Source organism: Doryrhamphus excisus, linkage group LG6 (assembly GCF_037039965.1).
Source record: "Doryrhamphus excisus strain RoL-2023G ecotype Guam linkage group LG6, RoL_Dexc_Guam_v1.1, whole genome shotgun sequence".
NCBI classification, from domain to species: domain Eukaryota; kingdom Metazoa; phylum Chordata; class Actinopteri; order Syngnathiformes; family Syngnathidae; genus Doryrhamphus; species Doryrhamphus excisus.
The window spans coordinates 7,799,703-7,812,555 of NC_136362.1; the positions used below are offsets into that span (position 1 = coordinate 7,799,703).

General features: G+C 39.6%; 2 protein-coding genes across 2 annotated transcripts; one reads left to right on the forward strand and one right to left on the reverse strand.

Moving 5' to 3' along the window:
* Nucleotides 1-7,271: 7,271 nt before the first annotated feature.
* On the forward strand, nt 7,272-10,100 carry ppp1r35 (protein phosphatase 1, regulatory subunit 35). The gene is made up of 6 exons (XM_058067791.2): nt 7,272-7,512; nt 7,818-8,003; nt 8,067-8,187; nt 9,391-9,515; nt 9,575-9,665; nt 9,741-10,100. Exons 2-6 carry the CDS (start codon nt 7,845-7,847, stop codon nt 10,043-10,045), a joined length of 801 nt encoding a protein of 266 aa, XP_057923774.2. The 5' UTR covers nt 7,272-7,512; nt 7,818-7,844; the 3' UTR covers nt 10,046-10,100.
* A 987-nt stretch (nt 10,101-11,087) lies between these two features.
* Nucleotides 11,088-12,621, reverse strand: klf17 (Kruppel like factor 17). The gene is made up of 3 exons (XM_058067517.2): nt 12,552-12,621; nt 11,661-12,477; nt 11,088-11,587 (listed from the first exon to the last, which is right to left on the reverse strand). The coding sequence occupies exons 1-3, from the start codon at nt 12,588-12,590 to the stop codon at nt 11,412-11,414; spliced, it is 1,032 nt and encodes a 343-aa protein (XP_057923500.2). The 5' UTR covers nt 12,591-12,621; the 3' UTR covers nt 11,088-11,411.
* Between the last annotated feature and the right edge of the window lie 232 nt (nt 12,622-12,853).

The window sequence follows — 12,853 nt, forward strand, 5'->3', positions numbered from 1 at the left end:
TCATATTACAACTATTTTGAAAAGTCTTTTTCATGTAATATTTCAACAACATGCTACTAAAAGGATGTTGTTTTTTTTCTCATAATAGTATGAGGATTCTGACTCGTTTCAGTTCATATTTTTTACTTTATTCTTCTAAAGCTACTGCTGATTTTTCAATTTTTTGTGGACAATTAAAAAAAATATTTCAACAACATACTATTTTATTTCAATTTTTTTTTTTTTCAATAGCATGAGGATGTTATTCTCATCAAATTCCGACTCGTTTCCGTTAATATTTTAATTTAATTCTTCTAAAGCTACTGCTGATTTTTACATTTTTTTTCCTAGTCTTCTTTTTCTTGTTAAATTGTATTTTTAGAATGTGGACAATTAAAAAAAAATATTTCAAAAACATGCTATAATATGTTATTTTTTTCTCATAATTGTATGAGGATGTTATTCTCATCAAATTATGACTTGTTTCAGTTCATATTTTTACTTTATTCTTCTAAAGCTACTGCTGATTTTTCAATTTTTTTTTTCCTGTCCTTCTTTTTCTTGTTAAATTGTATTTTTAGAATGTGGACAATTAAAAAAAATATTTCAACAAAATGCTATTACATGTTATTTTTTTCTCATAATTGTATGAGGATGTTATTCTCATCAAATTCTGACTCGTTTCAGTTCATATTTTCACTTTATTCTTCTAAAGCTACTTTTTTTTCTTGCTATTTTCTTCTTTATCTTGTTAAATTGTATTTTTAGAATGTGGACAATTAAAAAAAAATATTTCAACAACATGCTATAACATGTTATTTTTTCTCATAATTATATGAGAATGTTATTCTCATCAAATTTTGACTCGTTTCCGTTCATATTTTTACTTTATTCTTCTAAAGCTACTGCTGATTTTTCCATTTTTTGTTTTTTTCCTGGTCTTTTTCTTGTTAAATTGTATTTTTAGAATGTGGACAATTAAAAAAAATATTTCAACAAAATGCTATTATATGTTATTTTTTCTCATAATTGTATGAGGATGTTATTCTCATCAAATTCTGACTTGTTTCAGTTCATATTTTTACTTTATTCTACTAAAGCTACTTTTTATTTTTTCCTGCAATTTTCTTCTTTTTCTTGTTAAATTGTATTTTTAGAATGTGGAACAATTAAAAAAAAACACCTTTGACACCCCAGAATTAATCAATAATTAATCAATTAATTGGGATTAAATTCTTTTTTTTTATTTAAAAATGACAATATTCCTCTGAAATGGGAATATTTAAACATTTCCTTCGTCGTCGGTGAAATCCGAAGTATTATGGTTGTGTTTTATGTCAAACACACATATCAGCTTTGACGTTGGAAAACAGTTCCGATTCCTGTTTGTGTTTGGTTCATATTGACTGGGTCTGTCTAAAATAAGTCATCTGAGCCTAAACAGTGTTGCACAGATTCAAACCAGTACTACCAGTAACGCAGTAACGCCTTGGGACATCCATCTTAACAGTGCTAAGATGTACTAATAAGACAGAATTGGGTAAAGGAACTAAATCTTACCATGTAGTGTTCTAATATTTCAAGAAGGAAGACGGAAAATAAGAAGTTGAGCACGTCAGCATCTGCAAGTGACTGGTGGAGGAGCAAGTCAAGAGTCCACTGACTCCATCCAATGGTTGAACTTAACGTATGTACACAACGCGGTGGGGGGGGGGGGGGGGTTGGGCGAGCCTATTGGACGGTGGCAGGAGGAGTGGCAGGCAGTCAGAGATTACGCCGGAGTCTCCCTGAGGCCTGATGATGTGTTGCTTCTTATGACAAGAACCAAGAGAAACACCATGGCTTGGATATTTTGGCCGGCAGTTTCTGCCGCCTGCAGAAACTGCCCATATGGAAATGTGAGTGTGAATGGTTGTTTGTCTATATGTGCCCTGTGATTGGCTGGCCACCGGTCCAGGGTGTACCTGATACATGTTTGTATCAGGTGCACCTTTTTGGGTGTTAAGTTGCTATGTGATGAATTTAGTGCTGTTGGTAGTGACGACATCATAACTGTCACTGTACACTGGTATATTTGCACATTTACACATTTGGCAGCTAGGAGACCAGGGTTCAATTCCACCCTCAGCCATCTCTGTGTGGAATTAGCATGTTCTCCCTGTGCATGCGTGGGTTTTTTCCGGGTACTCCGGTTTCCTCCCACATTCCAAAAAACATGCTAGGTTAATTAGCGACTCCAAATTGTCCATAGGTATGAATGTGAGTGTGAATGGTTGTTTGTCTATATGTGACCAGTCAAGGGTGTACCTCACCTCTCGCCCCAAGACAGCTGGGATAGGCTCCAGCACCCCCCGCGACCCTCGTGAGGAAAAGTGAATGAATGAATGATTGTTGTATATGTTGATATATGTGTCAAAGTGAGAGTTATGCTTCACAAAAGGCTGTCTTTTAGTTGGGAACTGATATTTCCCTGGAACTTACCTATGTTTTACTGCTGATTACTAAAGAACTGAATCAGTCCAAATGATCTAAAAGGTTCTGAGGACGGGGGGGGGGGCTTAGTCCCCTAGAGATGCACAGGATATGAATGAATGTAGTAGACATTCAAAAAAATCCCAAAAATTAATCAAAAAAATCAAGAACCAGGATATAACGTTCCCACTTTTGGACAAGATTTAGTAGAGATACTCAATAGTTTTAGGCCGCCATTACATGTACACAAGTACACACAATCTACACTGCAAAACCGCTGCTCAAGTCCAAAGTGTCCGGTAAACCAGCGGCCCTTTGACTTGCTCAGCTGATGGCCCTTTGACAAGTTGATGAGATGAGACTCTGATTGTGATATGACGCCCTCTGCTGGATGATACCATTATTTTCCTTTCCCAACATTAACATCTTTGCTCTATACGACCGAGTGTTAAGACCACATTGAAATAAAAACAAAAAAAATCTGATTGTTTTGACAATAAAGTCATACAAAGATGACCAATATTCAAGAAAATAAATCGTAAATTTACGAGATTGTGTGACTTTATTCTTGTCATATAAGAACGTTTATTCTCATAAATTAATCACTTTATTTTCATAAATGCATGCATTTTTTCTGGTAAAAGTAATATTACAGGAATTTAAAAAAAGATGTAAATTCAATATTGAAATTCTAAATAAATTTTTAAAATTTGTAAAGTCATAAATGAATGTAATATTATTTAATAAATTCTAAATTTACCAGGAAAAAAAAGTCTTTACGAGAATAAAGATGTAAATCTACTATTAAAAAAGTTCTAAATTTACCTGAATTATTCTAATATTATGACTTTTCTCATAAACATAATATTACAAGAATAAAGTGGTACGTTTATAAGTACATTTATGATAATAAAGTACTACATTTGCTACTTTTTTCTGGTACAAATTAGCCTGGAAACTTGCTGCTGCCTGGGCAGACAGCCACCCAGGGTGGATACTGATATCATGTGGTGGGGGGGGGGCATCTGGTTAAGGGTGGGCTTATCTACAACCATTCATGCATCGTGTCTGTTGACATACCCTACTTGGACCAAACCGGTTCTAGAGAGACCTAGATCTGCTCGACCTAGAATAGACTTCATTGTAATGATACCAGCAAAGTAAACCACAAGTTATAGGAGAGTGAAGGGGACTATAGGGGTGTTATTTTATTGTATACGGGGCTCTAATCAAGTTTAACAGCATATTTAGAAGGTCATAAAAAAATATGAAAATATTCTACTCATAAAAAGGGATTCCTACTTATGGAACTTCATTTATCATGGTGGCGTCTGGAAGTAAATATTATCAAATAAAAGAGGGATTATAGTCTGTTTATATCGACATATCGAAACATGAATGAATGCAATATTAGGATATTTTCTCATACGGGTGAAAAAAAGCCTACCACTGGTATCAACTTTGGTCTTTTACCATTTTGCTTAAAGTTGTACATCTTTTCTTATTATTCAATATTAATATCAATATTATTAATATTAAGATTTTACTATATTATGACTTTATTCTCATAATATTATGACTTTGTTCCTAAAGTATGATGACTTTATTCCCATAATACTATGACCTTATTCCCATAATATTATGACTTTATTCCCATAATATTGTGACTTTATTCCCATAATATTATGACTTTATTCCAAGAATATTATGGCGTTATTCCTATAATATCATGACTTTATTCCTATAACATTATGAAGTTATTCCCATAATATTATGCCTTTATTCCCATAATAATATGACTTTATTCCCATAATATTATGGCTTTATTCCCAGAATATTATGACTTTATTCCCAGAACATTATGGCGTTATTCCTATAATATCATGACTTTATTCATATAACATTATGAAGTTATTCCCAGAACATTATGGCGTTATTCCTATAATATCATGACTTTATTCATATAACATTATGAAGTTATTCCCATAATATTATGACTTTATTCCCATAATATTATGACTTTATTCCAAGAATATTATGGCGTTATTCCTATAATATCATGACTTTATTCATATAACATTATGAAGTTATTCCCATAATATTATGACTTTATTCCCATAATATTGTGACTTTATTCCCATAATATTGTGACTTTATTCCCAGAATATTATGACTTTATTCATATAACATTATGAAGTTATTCGCATAATATTATGACTTTATTCCCATAATATTATGACTTTATTCCTATAACATTATAACCTTATTCCCATAATATTATGACTTTATTCCAAGAATATTATGGCATTATTCCTATAATATTATGACTTTATTCCTATAACATTATGACTTTATTCCTATAACATTATGAAGTTATTCCCATAATATTATGCCTTTATTCCCATAATAATATGACTTTATTCCCATAATATTATGGCATTATTCTTATAATATTATGACTTTATTCCTATAACATTATGAAGTTATTCCCATAATATTATGCCTTTATTCCCATAATAATATGACTTTATTCCCATAATATTATGGCTTTATTCCTATAATATTATGACTTTATTCCTATAACATTATGACTTTATTCCCATAATATTATGACTTTATTCCCATAATATTATGACTTTATTCCCATAATATTTTCTTGAATCGAATCCTTGAATTCATAACAAGTCCGTGTTACGTTTAAATGAAAGTTTCAACAAGCCATCACATGTGGGTGATGGTAAACACTTGGTAAAGGAAGACTAGCTAGTATCACTCGCTAGTATCATCTCCCCATCGATCACCCGGAAAGACATAAAAGTACTTCCAAATATTTCCAATCACATGGTTATAGTCTTACTGTGATGCCGGCTGCTCCTCTGCTTCATTTTTGTCTCTCTGCCAATAGAAGTCAGGAGTTGCATCATTTTTGTCCAACTTCCTCTCCGCGGTCACTACGTTTGGGCGGGTCGATTCGATGACAGTTGGTGTCGATACCACGGTTTATGTTTTGTTTTTGTTACTATGATATCACATGAATCGCTGATACAGAATTATCTGCATCTTTGATATCGAATCCACGCCAAGTATCGGCCCACCTCCAGCCGTTAGACGCCGCCCAAGCCCCGCCCATTCCAACTCAAATATCCACTTGGGGCGAGGGGAGGGGGGGTAACTTCATGGGAGCGCACGCTCGCACGCACGCGCACTGTCGTTGTCAGGGACGCTACTCTTCCTTGATTATTAATTGATTATCAATTACTCGTCAATATCTGCGTAACCATTCTGGGGATGCGTTCACTGTCATGTTTAGGAATCATGTTAAGGAATGTAATAGAATCTATAATTGCAGGTGTTTGCAGCACTGAATGCGTCATCTTTTTGTCAACGTGCACGTGCACACGCGTTCACGTGCATGTGTTGGCGTGCTGCAGAGGCATGCATGCATGCATGGATGCATGCAGCGTTGCAGACAGGTGCGGTAACCTGGAGTGTGTGTGTGTGGGGGGGGGCTTTTGATGATGAGGATGATGATGAGGAGGATGATGCATGGACGCGGCGCTGCAAATATGGAGCTGGATGTGCACGTGACGGCTGCACGAGTGATGCAGACGAGGAAGACATGATGGAACTCCGGCATGCAGATGTTTTTACCTTTGGCTTTGGTGTGGGAGACGCTGCCGGTGCGCCGCTGGTCAGAAGGTGTGGGGGGGGGGGGGGGTCCAGAGTGTAGGGGGGGGGTTGATGGGGGCTCTGACCATGTCATGTTGCAGCAAACCCCCCCCCCCAAAACAATTACAAACCACCACATTGCTTCATATACTTGTTATTGTTGTTTGTCATACAAATACTAAAAATACATTACATAATAATAATAATAATACAGTTTTATTTTTCGGATGCATTTTGTCAAGAGTGTTTATTTTATTTTGTTTTTATTTTATTTTTTATTTATACACTATGCAGCCAACAGGTGAAATAATAACAACAATACATTCTTCATTTCCGGGTATTTTAGTCATGGATGTCATTGAAAATGATTCATACCAGGTCTACTGAGTCCAGTCTGCTTCTAGAAGATTCTTCACACATGTCATTTCACTCAACATTCTCCAGCAGGAAGAGGCTTGAACAAGATGTTAGCTTGCAAATGTAATTTATCTGCTTTAAATTGTAAATAAATTGTTTCTTTAAAGCTATAAAAAAACAGAGTATGTTTAAGGCGGACACCTGCAAAAGTTAAGAAAAAAAACTGCCATTTATAACCCGCAAGGCATGCTGGGTAACTCTCCAAATTTAGTATTGCTTGTCATGCGAACATATGAGGAGCCATTGTATTTTGTTGTGATTTTAATCATAAGTTACAAATGGCAAAAAAAAATCACAGAATCATCAAATTATCTAAATAATTTAAATTAAAATGTATCCGTATTAGTATCTGTATCGACTATACTGGAACTGTATTTATTTGGTATAGAATCGAACCCCTTGTAATCTGTCAAAATTAGCTGGTTCCAGGCTCCAATCTACCAGTGAGTAATGTAAGATATATGGACATCTAGTGGTGAAACACCAGAATGCAGGCATTCAGTATGAACATACACGAATAGCACCTTTGGGTTGGGGCGCATGCGCGAGGCCAACTTGCTCTTTTTCAGTTATTTTTGTAGTTTTTGTGTTGTTTTATTGTTTATATTTTTGTAAAATGTGCAGGGAGCCAATTAAAAACACTTTGATCACGCCAGGTTTAAAAAGAAACCACAAAACTGATTCATGACGAAAATGGCCGCCAGGTGTCGCTGTGGAATTTAGTACGACCGGAACCGGAAATACATTTAGAACGAGCACCACTATGGAGGGGATTTGAAACGGACACCGCTTCCGTGTAGCAATAATAGCAAAGATAGAATAAAACGGGAACCAAGGACTTTATTTAACTGTATCCTGGGATGCGTATCCACGGATACGTTTCATTGTTGATGAAATGAACACGATAAATTAACAACGCTAGGAACTGCTGTTTCTCACACGGCTAAAGGTGTCGGTGGTCGGACACAAAGTCAGGTAGGACCGTTTTATGTTACAATAATAAATACACGTTACTATGATCTGCATATTGCTATAATATAGATGTATTTAGGTTACTAAGTCAGCTTTATTAGCAGCTGACATTGGAGGACACGTTAGTTAGCTAAGTAGGCCTGGTAACGTCCTTTGTTTATATAAACAGGCTCCAATAAACAGTGGGACGAGGCCACCAGGAACATTATTCCTTATTCTTGTGTATTCCTTATTATGGTGGCCGACATGCACGTCATAAAAAATGCTTTGTTGAAGTTGACGTGATATTTTTTTATGATTTATTCCAGTAACTTCAAGGGAGTGTTGATGCTAGGATGCAAGACTCCGCCTCCATCCCTTCACCATCAGCACCCCCCATCCCTGTCTCCTCCACCTCTTCCCTGACACTTTGTCCCGAACTTGACCTGTCTGTAACGGCCAGCCCCCCGAAGCCGCCGTCCCACAAACAAACGCGAGGAAAAAGAAATGCAAAGGTGAGGCATGTTTGCTAATCATGACAACACCCACGCACTCTTTAACACTGCTGTCACCGACAGGTGTCTTTCCACGAGTGTGTGGTTGCCAAGGTAACACCAGAGCCGCAATTGCCACTGGATGGTGATGCTCTACCTGCGCCAGCGACCACCAAGCAGAGGACAGGGAGAGGCTGTTTAAGCAGTGAGTTGCGTTCTACTTCGCTTATGCTGTTATCGCTGTCTCTTTCATAGGAGCACATCCTTTCAAGTGTTTATCCTTGATGATAGTCCGACTTAGCCATAATTTATATTATATTATATTCACAAAATATTCAAACTTTTCCCCCCAGAATAATTTTCTGAAACTATAACTTTTTTAATAATATTATGATTTTTTGTTGTCTTTTTTAATAAAAAATATTAGAATTAATACTACTAAAACAATGTTTTTTTCATCCCATTATTATGACTTAATTCATGTTTTTTTCTTGTTAGATTGCAACTTTTTTCTCTTAATGTTTTAATGTTATTCTTTTCTTAAATGATATTTTTAGATAATGCTGCAGTCCACCAAAAAACAGCATTTCCTGAATTTTCCTTTGACATGCTAGGACAGGGGTCAGGAACCTTTTTGGCGAAGAGAGCCATGAAGGCCAGATATTTTAAAATGTGTATCTATGAGAGCCATATACATTTTTTTAAACATTGAATGCAATAAAATGTGTGCATTTTTATGTAAGACCAACAGTTTTAGATAATGGGCTCTAATTACGTAGACCAGGCACACTACCCCACGCCAATGGGGTGTGGCCAGCACACTTTCGTGAGCAGCGCAGTGTCTAATAATAAATCAAATACTTGTTGCCATTAATACAACTTCTGCTGCTGCATAGTTTTGCACCGTACTCCGTAGACGTATTTCATTCTTTTGGCCATCTTCGTCAGAAGGCTTGGTTCTGCAGCTTTAGCTATTTGACTAAAGGAGGAAAGTTTACATTTTTTTGACGTCTCAATGACCGAGGTAGACTACAGCATTACCCAGCAATAATCAAGTTTTGGTGTTTGACCTGGAAAATATCATCAGGAAAGATAGATATGGTTGGCCGTATTGCAGCAGAATATAGATGGACAAATTAAAATGCATAAGAAAGTTGTTGATTTTGAATATTATTTTTAACAGTCATTTCTGTGATGGTTTACATTAAAATGTTAGCAATTTTTTTTTTTTATTGTGGTAAGAAATGCTTGAGAGCCAGATACAGTCATCAAAAGAGCCCTACCTGGCTCCCGAGCCATAGGTTCCCTACCTCTGTGCTAGGAGTTAAATCCGGTTTTGTGTTTTTCTTTCTTTCATGATGTTGTTTCTGAAAGTGTCCTGACAATTGAAGCAATGCGTCTTCCCCAGCAGGGGGAGCCCCAGACCAGGGGGTGGACCCACCGGTTGAGGCGTCCAACGAGCATCCAGACAGTCTGGAGGACGTGCAGCTCAACACCACCTTGGCTGTCAAGGCAGAGCTTCTGGCGCTACAGGTTCATGCTACTGCTCATGTCGTAATAAAAAAACAGCTAACATTAGCGGTCCTCCACAGGGGGCGGAGTTTAACTCCCAGAAAGCGGTGAAGGAGACGTTGGAGAAGATGGAGCACACGAAAAAGCAGATAAACAGCAAAGCGGCGCAAGGTGAGACCTCGTTTTTATTCTTGGTTACCTCGCCCGCTCCGGTCAAGTCATTAGCCGCAACTTATTATCTGGCAGGAATCAACGTGTCGCGCTCGCAGACCCTTTTCACCTCGCTGGTCAGCGTCGACGTTCCCGAGAGTGAGCTGATGAGCCAAGTCTTCAAGGACAGGCTGCCTTTGGCCCCGCCCCTTCGCAGCCATGACGCCAAATCCACAGACGGCCCCTGCCATCTCATCTTCTTGACCCCCGATTTGTTTCGGCAGAAGCCACTTCCACCGGAGGAGGAGCCGTTCGATAGCACCGCTGGCCCTGTCCCTCGGGCCGCCTCTTCGACCTTTGACCTTTACAGACGACAGAGACGTTGGGAAGCCAGCCCGTGACGCACAAATTATCCACAACTTATTGGTCAAATTGTCCTTTTTCAATAAAGTCTGTTTTTTGTATCATTAATAATTAAATATTATATTTGGTATATAACATACTTGACATGAATGTGATTAAAAAAACAAATAAGAATTAAGGGTACTGAAAAGACACACAGACAAAATTAGCGGTGAAAACTACTAACTCTTTCAAATCATTGATGAACGATTCCATTCACTGACTCGAGTTCGTATGAACCACTGAACTGAATCGGGTATTCTGCATGTACTCAATTCGCTGGAGTCACCCAGTCTTTTTCCAGCACCCGTGAAGCAGAGCGAATCAGTCATTGAGTTTGTGATTCATTCGAGCAGGAAGGGGAATCGATTAGTGACAGTTCATAACTGGTTCCCTTTTTTTTTGTTTAGCTAGCAGTAGCTAGCTAACTGGCTAGCACATACGGTATCTATCCGTTGAGTTTGTGAGCAATATATACTATCATTTAACAACATAGCAGCTATTTTTTAATGAATAATAACACGATATGGTGAAAGAGTCGAACATTTCTGTTACATGGGCTAATTAGAGGAAACACGTAATTTGCCTTCTGATAAACCCGTCTGGCCCAGCTGTCTCAGATTCCAAGCATAACTGAACAAACTGCTGACGTGTACCTCACGGAGTAATTAATCTGCTGCACGTTAATTACAGGAATGTGCCAGTTGTACGGCCAAATCGTCCGCCGTAGTTGTGACGCACTTGGTTATTTTTGGGAATGTCAAATGAATGAGAGCGAATGTGAAAAAGTCAATGGCAGCCCGGTTGCTGTTACACAGATTGACCACAAGATGGCGGCGTTTCATCAGCGAGGGAAGCCCTGCCCTGGGAGACACGTGAGTGTTATGGTAGGCCATTGATATGACTCTATTATACAGTATATTATATTACATGTCAATTTAGGTAATACAGAACCTCGAGGCAATGCTAATAAAACACGTTAGTTTGCTAACGAATAAAAAATGTGCATCGACACTTGGGACATTTACTTAAAGTACTTTTTTATTTTTCAGCCCTTTAGCGTAAAAAATACAATCTTTTCAAGTGAAAGAGGTACAGATCTGTGTCTCATACAGCAGTTCAAATTTAAAAATATATATATATCATGATAAAATAGTTTTTCCCCTGCGAATGGAACATGAACACCTTCATTGCTTAGGCACTTTTGTCATGAAAATAAAACACAAAATGTACAAACAATTCGTAAGTCAACAGCAGCTGGTTAAGGCAGTCAATAACTTATTGCAGAGACATAATTTAGCAAAAAAAATATATATGCACAGGTATGTACAAAGTGTGGAGCGTAACTCGACATCCCATAATAGGCTACATGTGGCGTTTCATGTGCAGCGCCAAGTGGTCCGAGCGGGAGAAGGCCCTCTCGCAGAGGTGGCACTGGAAAGGTCGGTGACCTGTGTGCTTGCGGAAGTGGCGGGTCAGCTCGTCCGAGCGGGCGAACTTCCACCCGCAACCGTCCCAGTTGCAGTGGTAGGGCTTCTCACCTAGCAGAATAAAACACAAACACGTAAGAGAAGCCGGGAGGTGGCGATATGGCGGCGATGGCGGGGGGCTTACCTGTGTGCGTCCTCATGTGCGCTTTAAGGTGCGAGCTCTTAGTGTACGTCTTCCCGCACCCCGGGAACTCGCAGTTGTGCGTGGCGGCACGCTTCCTGGCCCACGACCTGCGTCCTCGCTTCTGCTTGACGTCATCCGGAGCGTAGAAGTCCATGACGGACGGTGATGACGGCGGGGTGAGCATGACCACCCCCTGCGGTTGGTGGTGCGGGTGCATGTTGTACTGTCCGTGGAAGTTGTGTTGCGCGTAATGGTAGTGGGTGCTCACGTAGTGGGGGTGGAAGTGGGGGTCAGCGCGTCCCTGAGGGGGCACGGCGTGCATGAAAGGTGCCTGCTTCTCGTACATGTTCCAGTCCGCACCCGCCAGCATGCAAGACTGACCGCCGGACTCTCTTTTCACCTTGCATCCGGGAGGCGGCTGCTGCTGGTAGTGGCATGCCGGGTTCGGCGCGCGCAGCTCGGTGTACTCCCGCCCGTCCCTCCGCTTGGCGTCCGCGCACTCCGGCAAACCGACATCGGGCGCCAGAAGCTCCGCCATGAGGCTCCGCTCCGTGAAGCGAATCGCGCCTTGGTAGCACTCGTTGACCGAGCTCCCACCGCAGCTGTCCGGGGACTCCGGCAGCGCGTAGGCGCACGGAGGTGACGTTCCTCCGCTGGAGTCGGTGCCGCTGCTCGGCGCGTCGGAACCCAGCGTGTTGGATAAAATGAACTCCAGGTCTAAGAACTTGCCCAGTTCGTCGTCCTCTTTCGGGGGCAACAGCGGAGACTGGATGCTGAACTGCACTTGGATGTCCGTTGCGCAGTCGTCTTTGCGCCGCTGTGCGGAAACGACATGTTTAAAACACGGCTTTTTTTTTTTTGCGCAAAAACACCCGGAAAAGTCATACTTACGGGATTAAAGTGGTCCATCGTCATGTCGATCAACTCCATGCCCGACTTTAAGTGTCCTTTCTGTGCTTCCAGGATGGGAGCTTCTTATAAGCACCTTGGCGCACACGGGGGGCGGGGCTTCAACTTCTCTACACACACACCTCCCCCATCTACACACACACATTAAAAAGCCATCAGGTGCGCCATGCAAGGTAAATCATCCAAAATGTCCTTTCCTTGCTTTTATTACAAAAATTACAGCTGTCAATCATTTAATCAGTTTAATATATTCTTGTTTCATGCACCCACCACCTCTGCGGTTT

Coding starts and splice junctions, on each gene's coding strand:
- ppp1r35 (XM_058067791.2), top strand. CDS start 7,845: ATGCAAGACTCCGCCTCCATCCCTTCACCATCAGCACCCCCCATCCCT. Junction 8,188..9,390: donor AGGGAGAGGCTGTTTAAGCA/GTGAGTTGCGTT, acceptor CGTCTTCCCCAG/CAGGGGGAGCCCCAGACCAG. Junction 9,516..9,574: donor CAGAGCTTCTGGCGCTACAG/GTTCATGCTACT, acceptor GGTCCTCCACAG/GGGGCGGAGTTTAACTCCCA.
- klf17 (XM_058067517.2), bottom strand. CDS start 12,590: ATGGAGTTGATCGACATGACGATGGACCACTTTAATCCC. Junction 12,478..12,551: donor CGATGGACCACTTTAATCCC/GTAAGTATGACT, acceptor GTTTCCGCACAG/CGGCGCAAAGACGACTGCGC. Junction 11,588..11,660: donor GCACATGAGGACGCACACAG/GTAAGCCCCCCG, acceptor TTATTCTGCTAG/GTGAGAAGCCCTACCACTGC.